Source organism: Pollachius pollachius, assembly GCF_949987615.1.
Source record: "Pollachius pollachius genome assembly, chromosome: 17".
Taxonomy (NCBI): domain Eukaryota; kingdom Metazoa; phylum Chordata; class Actinopteri; order Gadiformes; family Gadidae; genus Pollachius; species Pollachius pollachius.
Genome location: NC_136950.1, coordinates 13,505,441 through 13,524,601, shown reverse-complemented (window position 1 = coordinate 13,524,601; position 19,161 = coordinate 13,505,441). Strand labels below are relative to the sequence as shown.

At 42.4% G+C, this 19,161-nt stretch overlaps 1 protein-coding gene across 1 annotated transcript; it reads left to right on the top strand.

Annotated features, from left to right (window-relative positions):
• The first annotated feature begins 429 nt into the window (after positions 1–429).
• pomp (proteasome maturation protein) lies at positions 430–2,318 on the top strand. Its single transcript, XM_079755187.1, has 6 exons — positions 430–495; positions 781–878; positions 1,185–1,245; positions 1,593–1,694; positions 1,793–1,886; positions 2,036–2,318. Exons 1-6 carry the CDS (start codon positions 493–495, stop codon positions 2,101–2,103), a joined length of 426 nt encoding a protein of 141 aa, XP_079611313.1. The 5' UTR covers positions 430–492; the 3' UTR covers positions 2,104–2,318.
• Positions 2,319–19,161: the final 16,843 nt, after the last annotated feature.

The window sequence follows — 19,161 nt, the reverse complement described above, 5'->3', positions numbered from 1 at the left end:
AACTAATTGTCTTCAGTTTCAGTTATTTGTTGTTTATATGAATTTGTAAGATATCTATCATTATATGGTGTTATAATCCCATAACTAGATTAAGGATAATACTGGATATTTATATTCATATATTAAATGTTCTAGCTGTCTGAAAACAAAAGTGAGGGGGCACCCGGATTTGAACCGGGGACCTCTTGATCTGCAGTCAAATGCTCTACCACTGAGCTATACCCCCTTCCACGCTGAAACTGACACAATATCAGTAATCAAAGATATTCTCAGATAGAAAATACACCATAATTTTCATTTTTAACATATTGATTGATTCTATATAATGCTTCCAAAACTGATTAGCATATCCCTGCTTCTTTACCATATCGATCGATGTTACTACCGTATAATATTTACCCTGCCTAAACCGGACGTTTCGTCACAAATGTGCGACGTTAGCGGAAGTTTCTAATTTCTCCAGCAAAAGCGAAAGAGAGCAAAGGACTGACTATGGTATGATATTGTTTTATCTATTTATAACTCGTGTGTATTACTGCAACCAAATTGTGTATTGTGTCATGTACTATTATCTAAAATGTCGCTACGAAGGCGTCCTCATCCTTAGTCCAATAGAGTGTGTAGCGCTGCTTGTTGTGAATCTGATTAGTCACTTGCGTCATGCTAGCAAGCGTTAGCATCAAGTTTCCAGTCTCGTATAACATGTCCTATGTACTTATTTCTCGGATTATCCGGTAGGACTTGAAACATCAACATGTGGGCTATTTTTTTCTGTACTAGGATACTCGAGGACTCCGCTCCCAGCTGAAAGACAGCGTGCCGGTGACCGGCTTCTGCCCCCACGGGTCCTATGGGGTCCAGGACACCCTCCGCAGCGGGTAAAGCCGCCACGAGATGATAGACGAGCCGTGGTTATATTTGCCCTTTGAATGACGTCTATCGTGTGGGAATCGTTTTTTTGTTAGTTTTATATTTGTTGAAATATGGGATTTTACCAGAATGCTGAAACTGCCCCAGAACAGACTATACAGGAAATACAGCCATGTGAAAGTCTTAAATGATCATAACAAATATTTGAATGGGTAACCCTATATTTAATAGCCTTTTCTCTGTGTACAAATACACATTTGAATGTGATCAAATGTTTCCCGTCCCCTCTTTAAGTGTGTGTATTTGTGTTGCAGGTTTAGCAGTGTAAGAAATGAGATCCTCCCCAGCCATCCACTGGAGCTGTCTGAAAAGAATGTAAGTGGATTACGCAGCACGTAGACTGAACACGTTCACCATGAGTCCGAGAGACGTCCTATTCAATTGAACAACGGAATTGTGTTCAGTAAACAATTTAAAGTTATCTTTATTTTCAGTATTTAAAGTAGTAGATATGGCTTTAATACTGTGATATACTAAATCTGTCAAATCATAATTCTATACAATATAGATTTTCTAATTTCAAAATACATGGCTGTATCTGTTAAATGTAACACTAAATGTAAACGTGCATACGAGTTTCACGTGAGTGAAAGGACAGCGAACAAAGGCATCCGAACGCTTGTTATGTTCATATGTGATTGTTTGTGTTTCTCTGTGTGCAGTTCCAGGCGAACCAGGAGAAGATGAATTTCGCCACCGTCAGAAACATCCAGGGTCTCCACGCGCCACTCAAACTGCAGATGGAGTACAGGGCTGCCAGACAGGTAGACTTTAAGCCCACACCTCGCTTTGTGTTCTTAAGGCGTGTCACATCTTGGTTTGTTTGGCCATTTACCGTCCCTATCATCTTTTCCCCCGGTAGATTCAGCGGCTGCCGTTTTTGCAGAGTTCCAACCTTGGCTTGGACACGCTCCGAAACAGTGACGAGAGCATCGGCTTTGAGGACATCCTCAACGGTAAGACCCCGCTGCAATATGGCACTCCCTAATACGTGCATCCTTTTCTGCGAGACCATTATGACGTATACGTCCAATAACACTTTAAAATAAATTCAAGCGACGCTAACTGTGACACCCCTGTGCTGTTCTTTGTTGCTCTATTGCAGATCCATATCAGAGCGAGATGATGGGCGAGCCTCACATGATGACGGAGTACAAACTTGGACTTTTATAAGAAATGAAACCAGGATACAAATCATATACTCGCCTCCAGATATAAATTTCATTGTGTTATTGTCTCTGGCTGGTAGCTTGTTTTTTCCCATTTGTTTCCTGTCATCTGGACCTCAACAGTACCGGTAGGACCAATTTGGTTGATGTACCTTTTTTGTATGGTTGCTGTACCCTCATCCTCCTGTGTTTCTAATAAACAGTTAACACAAAAATAAACCTACCAATTAATTTTTCATAGGTTATCGAACAATCCAATAGAAAATGTATATTATGTGAAAGAGGAAAAAATAGTCGCTTTCAAACTAAATGTTTCAGACCAAGAGTATATTTTGAAGTACCTTTTCAAGGACTGAGTTGTCAAGGCATACGTTTTTATTTTTTATCATTTAAAGAGATTTTGCAAACTCGATTCATGTAAATTCCAAGTTTTCAATTCATAATTTACAATAGTTGACTGACTCGATACTTAAGAAGAAATTGCAGAACTGTCTTTGAAATAAGAAAAAAGGACTAAATGCACCTCTCGCGTAAATGTCGACATAAATCGTTATCGTTCACATTTTTTGATAAACCTCTAGATGGCAGTGCTACTCCATGTTCCTCATGGGTCAGAACTTGACTCCTCTATGACAAAGCTAATGTACAATTCCATGGTTATAAAAGACTTTGATAAAAGCACTTAAAACACGTCCCGTGTTAATAAAGACTAAAACCATGTGTACTGTCCCAGAGGGAACTTTGTGTTAAGCCGCTAGCACAGATTTCCGTATAAGAGAGAAAAGCTGCTTAATGTGACCATTAAAAGCTCAACGATGCGGCCTTTGAAAACATAAACCCTTCTGAGTTGCCCCAGGGCTACTGATTGCCATACAACACAGCATATAAGACTTAAAGGTTAACCCTTTTTTAATCGTGGTCTATTTATTAGTCTCCGATAACACTGCTCGGTTTATGCCCAATATTGCATTTTGAAGACCAATCGTTTTTTTGTGTCCAATGATGCATATCATTGATGATTCTATTATAAGATACTTAAAGGAAAATTAAGGTTGTGCAAGGAAGAGGGAATTCAACAAGCTTCTGTGATGTTCGCAATGTTTATTTTTTAAAACAAAGTTGAATGTTTAAAAAGTCATATTTGATACGAAAAAGCTATCAGTGTGTCATTTATAAACGTGAAAAGGCTAGCTTTTGAGTTTCCTATTTAGTTATCAACCAAACCTTCATATAGACTATTTTAGCCTATGCTGTGATTGCTGTCCTCAATAGGCACTTTGGATTCATCTGCTGAATGACTTCATGCATCTATCACACCTCTGGGCCAAACCCATTCCAACAAGGTCAATATACTGCTGTCCTCATTAGCCTGGAACTATAAAGGTTGTCCTCAAATTAGGACTTGTCACATGACAGACGACACAAAGTAAAGTGTATTTGAACAAAAGAGAGGTATACTATTTTTGGAACCACACATACAGTGGGGCAAAAAAGTATTTAGTCAGCCTCCAATTGTGCAAGTTCTCCCACTTAAAAAGATGAGAGAGGCCTGTAATTTTCACCATAGGTATACCTCAGCTATGAGAGACAAAATGAAAAAAAAAAATCTAGAAAATCACATTGTCTGATTTTTAAAGAATTTATTTGCAAATTATGGTGGAAAATAAGTATTTGGTCAATAACAAAAGGTCATCTCAATACTTTGTTACATGCCCTTTGTTGGCAATGACAGAGGTCAAACGTTTTCTGTAAGTCTTTACAAGGTTTTCACACACTGCTGCTGGTATTTTGGCCCATTTCTCCATGCAGATCTCCTCTAGAGCAGTGATGTTTTTGGGCCACACAGACTTTCAACTCCCTCCAAGGATTTTCTATGGGGTTGAGATCTGGAGACTGGCTAGGCCACTCCAGGACCTTGAAATGCTTCTTACGAAGCCACTCCTTCGTTGCCCGGGCGGTGTGTTTGGGGTCATTGTCATGCTGAAAGACCCAGCCACGTTTCATCTTCAGTGCCCTTGCTGATGGAAGGAGGTTTTCACTCAAAATCTCACGATACATGGCCCCATTCATTCTTTCCGTCATACGGATCAGACGTCCTGGTCCCTTGGCAGAAAAACAACCCCAAAGCATGATGTTTCCACCCCCATGCTTCACTGTAGGTATGGTGTTCTTTGGATGCAACTCAGCATTCTTTCTTCTCCAAACACGAAGAGTTGAGTTTTTACCAAAAAGTTCTATTTTGGTTTCATCTGACCATATGACATTCTCCCAATCCTTTTCTGGATCATCCAAATGCTCTCTAGCAAACTTCAAACGGGCCCGGACATGCACTGGCTTTAGCAGGGGGACACGTCTGGCAATGCAGGATTTGAGTCCCTGGCGGCGTAGTGTGTTAGTGATGGTAGCCTTTGTTACTTTGGTCCCAGCTCTCTGGAGGTCATTCACTAGGTCCCCCCGTGTGGTTCTGGGATTTTTGTTCACCGTTCTTGTGATCATTTTGACCCCACAGGGTGAGATCTTGCGTGGAGCCCCAGATCGAGGGAGATTATCAGTGGTCTTGTATGTATTCCATTTCCTAATAATTGCTCCCACAGTTGATTTCTTCACACCAAGCTGCTTACCTATTGCAGATTCAGACTTCCCAGCCTGGTGCAGGTCTACAATTGTGTTTCTGGTGTCCTTTGACAGCTTGGTCTTGGTCTTGGTCATAGTGGAGTTTGGAGTGTGACTGTTTGAGGTTGTGGACAGGTGTCTTTTATACTGATAAGGTGTTCAAACAGGTGCCATTAATACAGGTAACAAGTGGAGGACAGAGGAGCCTCTTAAAGAAGAAGTTACAGGTCTGTGACAGCCAGAAATCTTGCTGGTTTGTAGGTGACCAAATACTTATTTTCCACCATAATTTGCAAATAAATTCTTAAAAAATCAGACAATGTGATTTTCTGGATTTTTTTTTTCATTTTGTCTCTCATAGCTGAGGTTTACCAATGATGAAAATTACAGGCCTCTCTCGTCTTTTTAAGTGGGAGAACTTGCACAATTGGAGGCTGACTAAATACTTTTTTGCCCCACTGTAATATATAAGCATGCTTTCAGGGCTTGGTAGGTTCTCCGGCTTTAATCCACAGCTATGATCCTTAAATGGTTTACATACCATTCTGTATCTTAGGCTCAATATTCAAGCCGCCCTGACTTCATCCATTAAAAGCAATGTTTCACAAGCAAGCCAAAGTCTCCACAGTCACAGCGATTTCAGGAGAAGAATGTAAAACAGAATCCCTACTTAAAAGACAACCAAACTCAATATTTAGAAAGCACGAAGAACGACTGCCTCGCATTAACATTAATCTACTTTAACAACAAATTAGGACAGGTGCAACGAAAGGCACTTAAAATCGTAATCTTGGGGTGGACAATACTGATGATTCCAATAGCAGTCAATAGCCCAGGCCTAAATGTTTGACTATTTAAACTATTTTAGACAATTGTATGACAAGTCAGGAAAAAGACAATAGAATAATCAGATAAGGCATATAGCTTAACATAGCGTGCATGTTAAACATGTATATCCAATAGCATTTGGTATGTTTTACAGGAATACCCATCTGAACATATGGTATACATAACACAGCCAATTCTATCACAGTGGCTTGTTTCAACGCAGCCTAACAAGTGGCTGTTGATTGGCGTAACTGGACCCAAATAGCTGATCCCCTGTGGGCTCCCAGTGGGTGGTAGAGGCTATTCTCTGTTAACCAGCGAGAGTGGGCACTTTAGGCGGTGCATTGCCGATCTGGCGTCTGTCGGTGAGACACTGGGACTGTGACCTAGCCCCTTATTTGCTTTGCAACCAAACCTGTAGTGATTCCTTGGTTTATCAATCGGCCCGCAAAGAAAATAGCCTTTAGTGTGGAGGTCTGATCATGACCTCTATGATCAGATAATGTGTTGGCTCACTTTGGGGTAGACGTCCCCAAATGGCAATATTAGAGTTCCCTGTTTTTTACTATGCATTTTTTAGGGTAAGAGTGACGTTGTATACACCTGTCGGTGGAAAGCTCTATTTAGTTCTCTCTCTCTCTCTCTGTCTCTCTCTCTCTCTCTGTCTCTCTCTCTCTGTCTCTCTCTGTGTGTCTCTCTCTGTCTCTCTGTCTCTCTCTCTCTCTCTCTCTCTCTCTCTCTCTCTCTCTCTCTGTCTCTCTGTCTCTCTCTCTGTCTCTCTCTCTGTCTGTCTCTCTCTCTCTCTCTCTCTCTAACATAGTGGGTGGTGAGCATCGCACATCAACTGCTGAGCAGTAGCACAATTGGACGCCCTAAGCAAAAGGACAGGCTCCCGCTCCCACTGTATCCCCAAATACCAAGCAGCCAATCACAGCCTTGCTGTGGCAAAGACTCTTCTGTCTTTCCAATATCCTCAAGATTCCCCTCACCCTTTCTCTATTTCTTTATTTTGTTTTTTCTTTTTGTTTGTCTGTCTGGGTTTCTTCCTCTATTTCACAGTTCGTATAATATGGTTGTAGGGGTGTCACCAGCTGTCGAAGGAATATCATGTCCCTGAATAAAGTAAGTCTGGCTTGCCAATGGCAGCTAATCAAGTGATTTTTTTATGTTGCTTGTCATTCCAAATTGTAGGACTGCAATGGCTCCTTTTGTTGTCACCGGGTGGCATACGCGAAGTTGAGCGGCAGACACTTTTACTATGTGATGATTCTGACAGGTTGACTGACTGGTTGCGTTGTAACTGAATCTTCCGCAGTGCAGAACCACTTCTTCTTAGACACAATGAGCAGACAAAGTAAAGTGGCATGAATCTCTCCAGGGTGGAGATGTGCCCGGCGTTCATCTAATGTTTGTGTCTTTTTTAATGAGATGGGAAAAGCCAACCGCCTTGGCCCCGGTGCAGTGTGGCGATCCGTCTTCGTCCACAGCACACTTCACCTCTACAACCTCCATGCCAGCAGAGAAACTATCAGAGCATGGAGAAAAAAGAAACATAGACCCTGTTGGACGCACACAAACGCACGCACACACAAATCTATGTACGCACGCATGTACACGCGCCAAACCCAGAAGTATGAGGTGGGAGGATGACAGAAAAAGGAGAGAGGAAAGGAGAGAGGAAAGGAGGAGGAGAAGGAGGAAGAGGAGGAGAACCGGGGGGGATAAGGGGACTGACTGTGAGAGATTATGAGAGGATGAAGAGAGAATAACAAGAATGAGTGAGATTGAGAGACCGACTGTAATGGAGCAGGGATGGGAGAGAGAAATGAAGGAATTGTTCTGTATTCTGAGAGGAATATTGAAAACTAAAATGCATTTTTGCAATTATTTTTATTCATCTCACCACTTTCTCGTTTGCCTGGAAGTCTAATTAGAGACCAAGTGAGTGTGTTTGTGTGTGTATGTGTGTGTGTATGTATATGTGTGTGTTCAGCTGAGAGACAAAGTCAGACTCTGCACTCAAAAAGCCATGCATTCCTTTGATTGCCTTTGTATTACGATAATGTGCATTGTTTATCAAAAGGAGTGCGTGTGAATGCGTGTGTGCATGCATAGGTCTAATATTATGTGTGTGCGTGTGTGTATTTGAGCAATAGATGCAGAATCGCAATTCATGGTCAACTCACCAGACTTAAATATTGCTCTGTATCAGTAAAGATACGTTCATCTGCAACAATTCCTCATTGATTCATGGCAAATGTCAAAGTAAAATATAGAAGTATAACTCATTTCTTTGGCCTCCAGGGTCAAAAAGAATAAAACGGGCCAAAATAAAGTCACTATGTGATGACAAACGCCTAAGGGAATCCGTCTGACTGATGCAAAAGGACCATGAAAGCCTCCAATGTGTTTGTGTGTGTCTCTGTGTGTGTGTTTATGTCTGTGTGTATGTGTGTGTAGGTGTAGGTTTGTATGTTTGTGCATGCTTGTGTGTGTGAAAATTCATACTTTTAGCATCTGCTTTTGTGCATAGAAAACGCCATTGTCAACCATGGCTGCAGGAGTAAAACAGTTTGCTCTTGTTTTGTTTTTGATTTTAGTCCCTCATACTCTCTTTCTATCTCTTCAGGTCCGAAAAACCAATCATACACTGCTTTGCCTTCATGCAAATTAAACCTCTGTTATTTTCTCTTTTGCTGTTATTGCAATAGAGTTTCAGGCTTCACAATCTTTCCATGACTTCCCGGGTCTGACTTGTGTTGTTGACTTTCCTGCCTCCTTCTGGCATCTCCAATACGATGCGATGAACTGTCCGTCCGTCTCTTCGCTACTGTCATTCAAGCACTTATTCCTCTCTTATCGCTGAAATGGTGGATGTTTCATGTCCAGCTGTTTCTTCCTACACTGCCAGCTACCTGGGGGTGGTGAAGTGCGGCCTGTCAAATTATTGTTGGTTTGCCTTGTGCGGCTCTTCTGCTTTTTCTTAAGCTTTTACACTGGTTCAGACATCATGCGACACATGCACGCACGCACGCATCTAGCAATATGATGACCAACTTGTCCAAGACGTCATTGGCAATATTTTGAGTCATTGTAGCTGCTTGTCATCTGGTTCGGGTGTTTGGGAAACTAAAAAAATTGAAATCGAAATCTAAACTAATATGTGTTTATCTGCCATTTTCACACCAAGTGGAGCCACATAGATAATGCAATAATTGTTTTGCCTTTGACCTCAATAAGCAGTATCTGATACCAAAGTAGGTTAAAAAGCAACAAGTACCAAATATAAGGGCTGTTAACTCCAAACTAGGTTTGAAGGTGAATCTCCAAACAGCAACGTATCACACTCTCTCTCTTCTCCCTCCCTCCCTACCTTGCTTTCCCTCTCTCTCTCTGCCTCCCATCTCTGTACCTCTCTCTCTCGCGCTCTCGTTTTCCTCTCTAGTTTTCGATTAGTTGTTCCTTGCATGATTTCACAATTAGAATGATTATCTACTTGCCACAGTGGCCGTTGGACAAATAATGTGAAGACCATAAAATTGCAATTATGGCCGAAGCACTCGTATTTCATCCTGTCCATTTTATTGCCTCAACTATACCAATAAATCTGTCCGTTATATTTTACATTCTGCTGCTGGGCTCTGTCTCTCAGTTGAGCCATATCCCCATCACATCATATTAGTTCAAATCGTTCTGAAAGCTTGCAATATTGCCCCTCAGTGGGTTTTTGAATTTGAAGTTATAATAGTATCAAACACTGTTGTTAAACCATAGTTTGTACGTGTCTTCTTTTGGCAGAGAGCTGGGAGGGGTAAAGTCTCTGGTTATCCTATTGATGATGCTGAAAAAGAAAAAAAAAACGACCTCATTTGAAATACCTGTTACCTGTACAATTTAGACTTTGATAGCAATCATCATTCACCATCATTCCGATAAATGGAATATGTATGTCTCACGGAAACCTGGCAACCACAGAATTATTTACTCTGGTTAAATCCAGCAGCCGAGATTTGTTTATATATGCAAACTCGTTCGTTTTGGTAGGGAAGGCGGCCTTCCGCTGGTCTATTGCGAGAGTAATAAATGAACACCGCTCTGCCTACCTGATCAGTCTTCCTCCGAACTGCTGCCGTGGTCTTACACAGACTAGTATTGCGGCTCTGTACAGACGACCCAGACCTAACCTTAACCCATCACTGGACCCTTGACAGTCTTAACCACCCTTATTGCGATGTCTCCTTATATCATCCTAAAAGGGTTTTTTCAATGTTTAAAAGGGTTTCTTTAAAAGGGATTTTGATAACATTGAAAATATATTGATTCAAGATTTTAAAGCAATGTCAGAAACATCTATCAAACACATTTTTTTAAATGTATAGCCCCACCGAGGGCCATATTCTTGACTGATTTTGTTGTTCCGGCATCACACCATTTAACAGCACCTCTGTTGAGTTACCCCGCTCAGAACATAAAGCTGTCTTATTCAACACCAGCCAAGCCCTCAGTAAATCAAGGGTGCATCGTACCATACCGTGCAGCAACATCAGACATGTTAACTCAGAAGATCTCCTCTGATTCCCTCAAACCCTGTTCCTGTTCCTGCTCCAACTCCCACACACCACCACAATCAACATCTTCCATATTTTTCACACTTGATACTGCAGCCCCTCTGAACACACAGGTTGTTTATCTGCCCATACTGCTCCTCGGTACCGGAACTACACACCTGGGGGCTTTAGGTTCGTGCCTAGAGAGGCTCTGGAAAGAAATGTACTTTGATCAAATTCTCCACTGGCTAAATCAACCTGTTATGCAGATATCATCAGTATATGAGAAGGGAATACTAATTTCAATCTGTAGTCCCACGACAGGAAAAAAAAAAAGCAAACTGAACAAGTGCAAACATAGCAGACATAGCAAATAGCAACATATGTTAAAAATATGATATACAGATGTTTAAAATCACAGATGGATGTTTAAAGTCAACACAATACATTTTATTTTAAATCCTTCAACTTGCTGTTCGCCAGCCTGCCCAACAGCCATCTCACTTCGGACACCTTGGCCCATAAAACCCTGATTCAAGACTTGTGCTGTTGTTTGTCTTGTTTTCTGCATTACATCTCTCACTTCCTCTTAGAAAAGCCCTTTCCCCCTTGTCTTTAAGGTGCTGGTAGAAAGCTGGCACACCAGTAAGGGACATCCAGAATAGCCCACACAGGCTAACAGGACAGATTCCATCTGCACTCCTGGTGTGAATCACTGGCAAGTTGGATGACAGCATAAGTGGTGAATAACGTCAAGCGCCCTGTGAAATACAGACCACCTCAGACGACCAGGGGGACTAGGAGACATAGCTGAGGATTTACACTGTAGCCTGTGTGTGTGTGTGTGTGTGTGTGTGTGTGTGTGTGTGTGTGTGTGTGTGTGTGTTCGGTTTTGTGTGTCCCTGACTCTGCATGGATATCACGTTTAAAGAGTGTGTACATGCAAGTGTGTTTCTGGGCTAAGCCTTGATAGGTGCCTGTGTATGTGTGCATGCATTTGTGCACGAATATGAATGAAAGTCACTTACATTAGACAATATCAAAGAGGAAAAAAGAGATTTCCAGATGAGCTGTGACGTATGACACATTTATGTCTGTCTCTCTGCTTAGGTGCATGTGTCGATTCCGATTTGTGTTACTGCCACATACGCACTTGTTTGTGAGTGTGTGTGTGTCTGTTTGCAGACTCTACTGCACTGCAACACGACATAACCCTTCAGTTTATGTAAGGTATGTGAATGGAATGTGTTGAAAGGCAGACAGCCAACTCATATAAAAAAAAACACTGACAGGAGTTCAATTAAACTACATATCACCTGTCACCACAAATTATAAAACACCCCCTTCACTCTCCCTCTACCTATGCTCTCTCTTGCTCTCTCGCTAGCTCATGACGCTCTCTCTCTCTCTCTCTCTCTCTCTCTTCATAAACATAGCAATGTAGCAGTAAAAGCGATGTCATCGCTTCATGCCATATTCCCCATTGTGTATTATTCTTGGAAAAACCTCAGGTGACCTTTAGAACGGCACACTCCAATTGATGGGGTCCATCCAGAGAAGAGAAGGTCCGAGTCTGAGTGAACTCTTTCTATGGAGAATTTTAGGCCACCGCTGCTTTGATATACGTCCCCCCCCCCCCCCCCCCTGCTGTCATGGCATTCTGTTGATGTGTGTCTATTTCTGTGTTCTGTGAGCATGTATGTGAAAGACAAAATTAAAGAGGGAGAGCATGTGAGACAGAGAGAGCGAGAGAGAGAAAAAAGGAATAGGATAAATGGGAGGATGATTCTGTGTGAGGTCTTTGAGGGAGAGAACTTTATTTTGTAAAATAAAATTCTCTGTATATTCAGGCTTCACCAGGTAAACACATTGAGATGACAGGAAGTTAGAATAATTATTCACTCACCTTGTTACTTATCTTTTAATGTGATTATGAGATTTGGTTTAGACAAGATAGTTTTAAACTGTTCAGGCGTAATGGAGCGAGAGGGGAGAACTGCATATTAAGTTAATTAGAAAATTTTATTTATTTAAAGAGAGAGGGAGTGAGTGAGAAGAGCTCTCTCAAGGCACCCAAGTCAGAGCATAAGTTGTGTGTGTGTGTGTTTGCACGCATTTGTGAATGTGTTTGTGTGTGTGCATGTCCTCAAGTGTGTGTCTCCATCCTGTTCTCGCAGAAGAGCTACCTTGAGACCCGTTTACCTTAGCCTTCAACCATCTCTCTTCCCTGGTTGGTCTGTGATCCAGCAGACAAATAAAGCCCTCTGGCTATACAGATAACGAAAGACAACAAGAACTCACGCCTTTGCTTCTGATACCGAGGCACAACTTCTTGGATGAATCAAATTTGTATTTTTGGGAGTTGTTTTTCTTTGTGAGAGCAGTGCCCGTAGACACCCTGGCTTAATGTAGTGCAGACCGTGACTGTCCAGGGATAAACCGTGCAGTGCTGACCCCCCCCAACAAGTGTTCCCCCCTCTCACCTAATCTCCGTCCAAAGTGCTGATGAAAACGTGAGTTCAAACTTTTTTACGAATCGATAAGAGACGCCATGGCCACGGCTCTGCTTTGTGGAAAACGAAAGGAGGTCAAGAGGACGTGGTCGAGGAGGAGGGGAAACCTGGTACGCTTAAATCGGTTAGGGGGATTTAGGAGTATGTCAGCCATGTCTATGTTTGCTCTGAAACGTAAAATTCTCGAGTTGTTTAATGTATTTATATAGACTTTAATACAAACACTAATCCTACAATTAATAAATATGCCCCAAATTGGTATTTAGAGCTGGAGGGAGGGATATCTGTCTGTCTGTCTGTCTGGCTGCATGTGCATGTGTGTGTGTGCTTGTGTTTGTTTGTGCATGTGTGTGTGTGTTTGAGATGGCCACATTCACTCATTTATCATTATTCACAGCCTCACGCAGCATTTGCGGTATACAGAGACGCAGATTGGAACAATACTCATAGGCATTTCACATGGATGAACTATCGGCATAAGCAACAATTTGCACTCATAACTTTTAAAGAAACGATGCTCCGGCCTACAGAAACAGTTCTTATTGGAAGGAAAAATGTCAGGGAACCGAAATAACGATGATTATAAATGAAGAGCACTGTAGATTAACTGCCACGGTGCGCAGAGCAAAGTGTCTTGGAATTCCCCAGGAGGTGCATAAAGAAAAGGATTAAAAATGCTACATTGAACAGATATATGGCAGCTATGTTTATGCTAGTGTTGGCTGTGTTTGGGTGTGTATGAGAAGAGGGGTATTGTGGGAAAAAAACAAAGGTCTGTAGAATGTCAAGGATAATGGAGTAAACAACATAGTAAAATAAACAAATTCTTTAATAGGGAAAGTAGCAACATCAAATCAAATCACAATAGCTCAGTGTTATTTTCCACATTCTGCTTTGTCTCTTCATCACCGCCTCTTGTTATTAATATATTCTGTTTTTAATTGACTTGTTTGTGACTACTCCTAGCCTCATAATTCACTACATCTGAATTATTGCCAGCTAATCTCATCTATATTAATTACAGCTAAATTAATGATTCAGAATTCAGCTTGCCATCTGTCAATGGCGGTGTGTGTCTTTACATCTCTTATAAAGATATATAGTGAATCACCAGACTGGAAAGTTATATGATTACCTTTCTTGAATGCAAGACCAAAGGATTTCATTTGGAAAAAACAACAGTGAATCTTGAGTTTGCCTTATGAATAAAACTATATTTTCTCTTCTCTTCTCTTCTCTTCTCTTCTCTTCTCTTCTCTTCTCTTCTCTTCTCTTCTCTTCTCTTCTCTTCTCTTCCCTTCTCTTCTCTTCCCTCCTCTTCAGTCTTTGCTGTTGGTATCTTCACCTCTCCTCTCCTTTGCTCTCCTCTCTGCTCCTCTCCCCTCCTCTCCTTTGCTCTCCTCTCTGCTCCTCTCCCCTGCTCTCCTCCTCTCTCCTCCCTGCTTCTCTCATCTGCTATCCCCTCTTCTCCTCTCTGTTCCTCTCCTCTCTTCTCTGCTCTCCTATCTGCTTCTCTCCTCTCCTCTCCCCTGCTCTCCCTTCCTCTCCTTGCCTCCCTGCTTCTTTCCTGAGCACTCTCCACATAATTAGAATAAGCTCTCCTCTTCCCTCCTCTTCTCTCCTCTTCTCTCCTCTCCCCTCCTCTACCAGCCCCTACCTCACCTTGCCGAGGCTGTCGCCACGTTCAACTCCACGCGGCGATGGCAGATCGCCTGCTTCACTTTTTGATAAGATGACCTTTACCCAGCCTCTGATGACTCAACAGTTATCCAATGGAGCCGCTGCTTGGGCGTGAGTCAGCACACCAATATCCCACTGATGACTGCAAAGATCAGATTCCCTCAGTGGCGACAACAACAACAACAACAACAACAACAACAACAACAACAACAACAACAACAGCCACTGGAGTTCAGATGGGTTTACATGGATGTTGGTTGTTGTCTGTACACTGTCATGATATCGTCCATGGAGCGGACTTCAAGTAAATAATTAATTTATTCCATTTTTATGAATGACTTTCTGAATATTGAGAACACACAAGCTGACTTCGGCCTTTATCTTTCTCTGCTGTGAATTGGCTGGTGCCAGAAAAAGCCTGTTGGCCATTGACTATCATTATAATCGAAGCCTCTGAGATGTCTTCATTATAGTGAGTCATGTGTCTGTTAAGCATCCAGACATAAAGTGGAATATTTAATGTTATGTCTTGAAATTCAAACCATAATTTGTTGCCAAGAAATATCTTAAAGAGTTTTAAACCCTGGCACCACGGAATGGGTGGATGCCAAGGTGGTCTTCTGAAAGGGACCTTCAAGCAAAAAGACAACCATAATCATGTACAATTTAGATGGTCAATCAATAGAGGTTATTCTGCTGGCCCAAACCCAACCAGACGAATCTTAAAGCTCATGTTTGATTTGCTCCGGCATATGTGCCAATCACAAACCATTTATCTAATATGGGTATGGGGGGAGGGGGGAGGGGATTGATATGATTGCTGGCTGTACAGAGCCAACCAAGAGTGCTTCTGCTAATGTGTCGCTCGTTTCATTGCTCTGATTGGTTGTGAGTCAATCCCATTGTGGCAAAAGGCATTTTGGTCCCTTGGAAATCGAAAAGGACATGAGAAGTTCCAGGTTCACACATTTGCGAAATGGTGTGGCATAATCAGGCTATATTATACGTGTGTCCCTATTCAAATAATACAATTTAAACTACTGCATTCACATTTTATACGGATGATATTTGCTGTATCATATTCCTTATACCACATTGGATTATAACAAAAACGATCTTACTGTCTAGTTGTAAAGAGTTGAATATTGCTCTGGAAGATGTCGGCCTAACGTTACCTTAACTAGGCAGTGCTTCTGTATTGTTGTTAAGTGGAATTGTCTGTACTTGCGTTTTAATTCTTGCGGTAGCGAAGTGTATACCGAAGCTAAATTTACTCCAAGTAACTCCTGCCCTAGACGCTGACACCTCATTGGGCCGCCTGTTGCCATGGTTACTAACTTGGGGCATGGGGGGTTAGCAAAGTGCAGAGAGGTCTTATTAATTCAACAGCTATTTCATTCATGGCAGCGGGGTCCAGCCGTAACCTCTGCGGTTAGCATCATCATCATCATATATATGGAATATCTAATTACCCGCCGAGAATACAATGGTTCAGTTTGAGCTTGGTGAGTAACCGCTCAGCCGGAAGCATCCAGGGAACACTTGAACAACTAGTTCCACTTTCTATTCGCGTCAGTGTTTTGCTTGTGTAAGGGCAACGGCGACGTCAAACACTTCCACCGCCCTCTGGAAACCATGGAGGATTCTGTTATTTAACTGCGGTAGTGTCACAGCCAGTTATATATTACTTCATGGAACGTGCTCACCCTCCTCCTACTAGGAATCTTGTCTTTTTTTTTTTTTTCTTGTCTTAAGCTATGATGCTGCTGCTGATGAAATACCCCTGCGTTCCTATTGGTCCATGGACCATTTTTTTTCTCTCCTAGAAATAGGTTGAATCAGTTCATCTAATGGAGGCTTAAGTGACTGGGTAAGCGCTGTTGACCAGATAAGTATGTTCAAAGCCACAGTATTTCTCTTCTTTTTTGCAAGTTGTCTCAAGGGCCTTTAGCGAAGACCCTATACCTGTATCTGTCTTTTATTCCAAATTCCAAAGAACACCATTCCCAAGCATGTGAATGCCCTTCCTCTGCTTGCTACAGTGAAACAGAAACCCCCTTAACCCCCCCTTAGGTTGGGACTCGATACTCTACGACCTGCTAATGTTACACCTCTCCTATGGAGGCTGATGATACACTGACTTGTGTACAATGCAGTGGCCCCTCTCTTACCTCCCTGGGAATCCCACCAAGGTCTGATAGCTGGATGACATCATCGTCCACTCAGGAGGCGATGACCTCATATCCCGGGGCTCAGTATAATGGTGGCAAAGGCTTCCCCCGTGGGCAGGAATTGCATCGGATTCTTGGGAATCAAGAATTCCCAATGCAAGAATTCTGAACTTGATGTCCACAACTGTGCACAACCTTACTTTGTTTTCTTGCATAACCAGACTGAACCCCACACACCACATTATGCATAAACTTAACCACCTCCACACAACCCTTTCTAATTGTGTTCTTCTCATAATTCCCCCCAAAAGAATCCACTCAAAATAAAACCCATTATAGCCATCTATAATGGTACATCTAAATTTAACCATCAATGCACACGTACATAAAATCTGCCCATCCAGACGCTATTCTGATCCATCCAGTGCATCTGCTTCCTATCAAGAAACCTTCCAGATACTTCTACGTTTCCATGGCTTCTTTGATTCCCTGTGGCCCTATAGCCCTCCTCTGCAGTTCCTCAGAGAGGCGAACCTCGGGGGGAGATACAGTTCCCTAGAGGTACGAGGTTGTTATCAGTGCGACAGAGTCATGAGTTTCTCTACATATGGCCATAACAAATGGGCAGAAATGCAAATTGCATTTTTCTGCACTGATGACTAAGCCCCAGTCCTGATGTGCAACATCAACATTTGCATAACACCATTTAGGGGGAGATAGCGCTGGCTTTCTCTGCGTGCTGGATTCAGTGAAATGTCAAAAAAATAAATAACAAAATCCTGGAACTCTCTCAATCATCTGAACTTGCCCCTGGTCGCTTCCGGGGCCATACATCACACATAAGAGATGTATGAGCATATGGTTATCTGGGGAGGGGGGGATCAGGCCTAGGGGCTGAGGGATGGCCACATCATATGGGCTAAGCATCTGCCCTTTCCGCCCTCAGATGGGCGTCGGGTACGAGACATGAGAGCTACAAAACAGCCAGGAAAGCCAGAGAAAGGAGGAGGAGATGGGTGCATGTTTGTGGTTGGCATAAAAAGCAATGACACATACAGCCTCAAAATGTCTGTGGTGGAGGTAGATTAATGTGTATTTGTGTGCAAGCACATTGGTTTCTGTGTGTGTGTGTGTGTGTGTGTGTGTGTGGGTGTGCGTGTGTGTGTGTGTGTGTGTGTGTGTCAGTGTGGGTGTCAGTGTGGGTGTGGGTGTTCGTTTGTGTGTGTTCATGTGTGTGTGTGTGTGTGAGCGGGGGGGGGGGGGGTGCGTGCACAAGCACTACGCAGAACGCAGGCCGGCACACTTCGTCAAACTTTAAATATATGCGAGGAAATAAGACCCATCCAGAAAACTGTACCTTGAGCTATCGCCACATTAATTAAACGCACAAATGCACTCACTCACTCACCCATTGACTCACACACGAAAAAAAAACACACCAATCATATTGGCTTGAATTATATGCACACACATTATGTCTGCGGTGTGTATCTGTGTGTATGTAGTCGGAGCACGGGCTGGTGGTGGATGGTGCAGGAAGGGGTGAGCAAAAGGTTGTTGCGGACTGATCTTCCTAATGCACTTTCCTCTGCAGAGGTCATAAATTAAGCGTAAAATACGAACGTCGCTGCCAACCTCATCTGCAAAGTGAGTGAACCGTGGCAGAGAAGAGAGGCACGCCGCCCGGCTCCTCACTGCTCGAGATGCAGCGTCAGGGGCGCGATCCAGCCGCGCCTCCAAAGCCGAGTACGGTCACAGGTCTGACGGCTGCTGGCTCCCGCTTCTCTCTCTTCTCTCTTTCTTCTTCTTTGCTTTTTTTTTTTTTTTTTTGCCCCGTAAAGACGGATTGAAGAATTGAACATTCTGCCTTCTTCTGTTTCGGGGGACTTGGTTTGAATCAAATGGTCCACGCACTACAGCACACGAGGAAATCCTGAATCGTTTTTTGACTGATTCCTCTAAACTGCCAGTTTCATTTGGAAGCCCGTGAAATATAGGGGGATTTTCATAATTATACAGAAGGGCAAAGTTAATAACGTTTTTTGAAGTATTTGCCTAACACTGAGTAATGCTCCTAACTTCTGAAAATGAGAATGGAAAACTACAAATTTTGACAGGACTTGAAGCATGCCTTCGTTCTTTTAATTTGATAGCTTTACAATTTCTCTTCTGGCCTCCTATGAACTATAGCGAAAAGAAAAAAGGGGATTTCCCAGTGAAAGAAGCGGCTTTACCCCATTAACATTCTCCTTATCTAATACAAAAAAAGTCTCTTTTGGAAATGAACTGTGCTTTGAACAGGATGTTCTTTGCCTGCATTAACATTTTAGATTGAACCTCTTTCACCTTTCCTTTTTTTTTTTGCCATAATTTGATTTCTCGCTCAAATTCAAGTCACAAAAATAAAAGTATTTTGATTTTTAATCTATGGCAGCAAGGTCAAACCTGGATGAACAGGTTTCTTTTCTTTCGTTTATTTATTTATTAAGACCAATCATGATGCTCCAAGTGGGGATCGGTCAGCACGTAATTGGTCATGAACAGCGAATCCAAGCCCGGCCAACACTAGTAAAGACCAATGGGTCTGCAAAGTCTTCAAATCAACACCTTGCACACTGGCCACTGTAGGAATACACGTATCAAGTTCCACATCTGAAAGCTTCGCTTAATTGCGAGGATCAGTTTACCTCCGATAGAATATCTCCGTAAG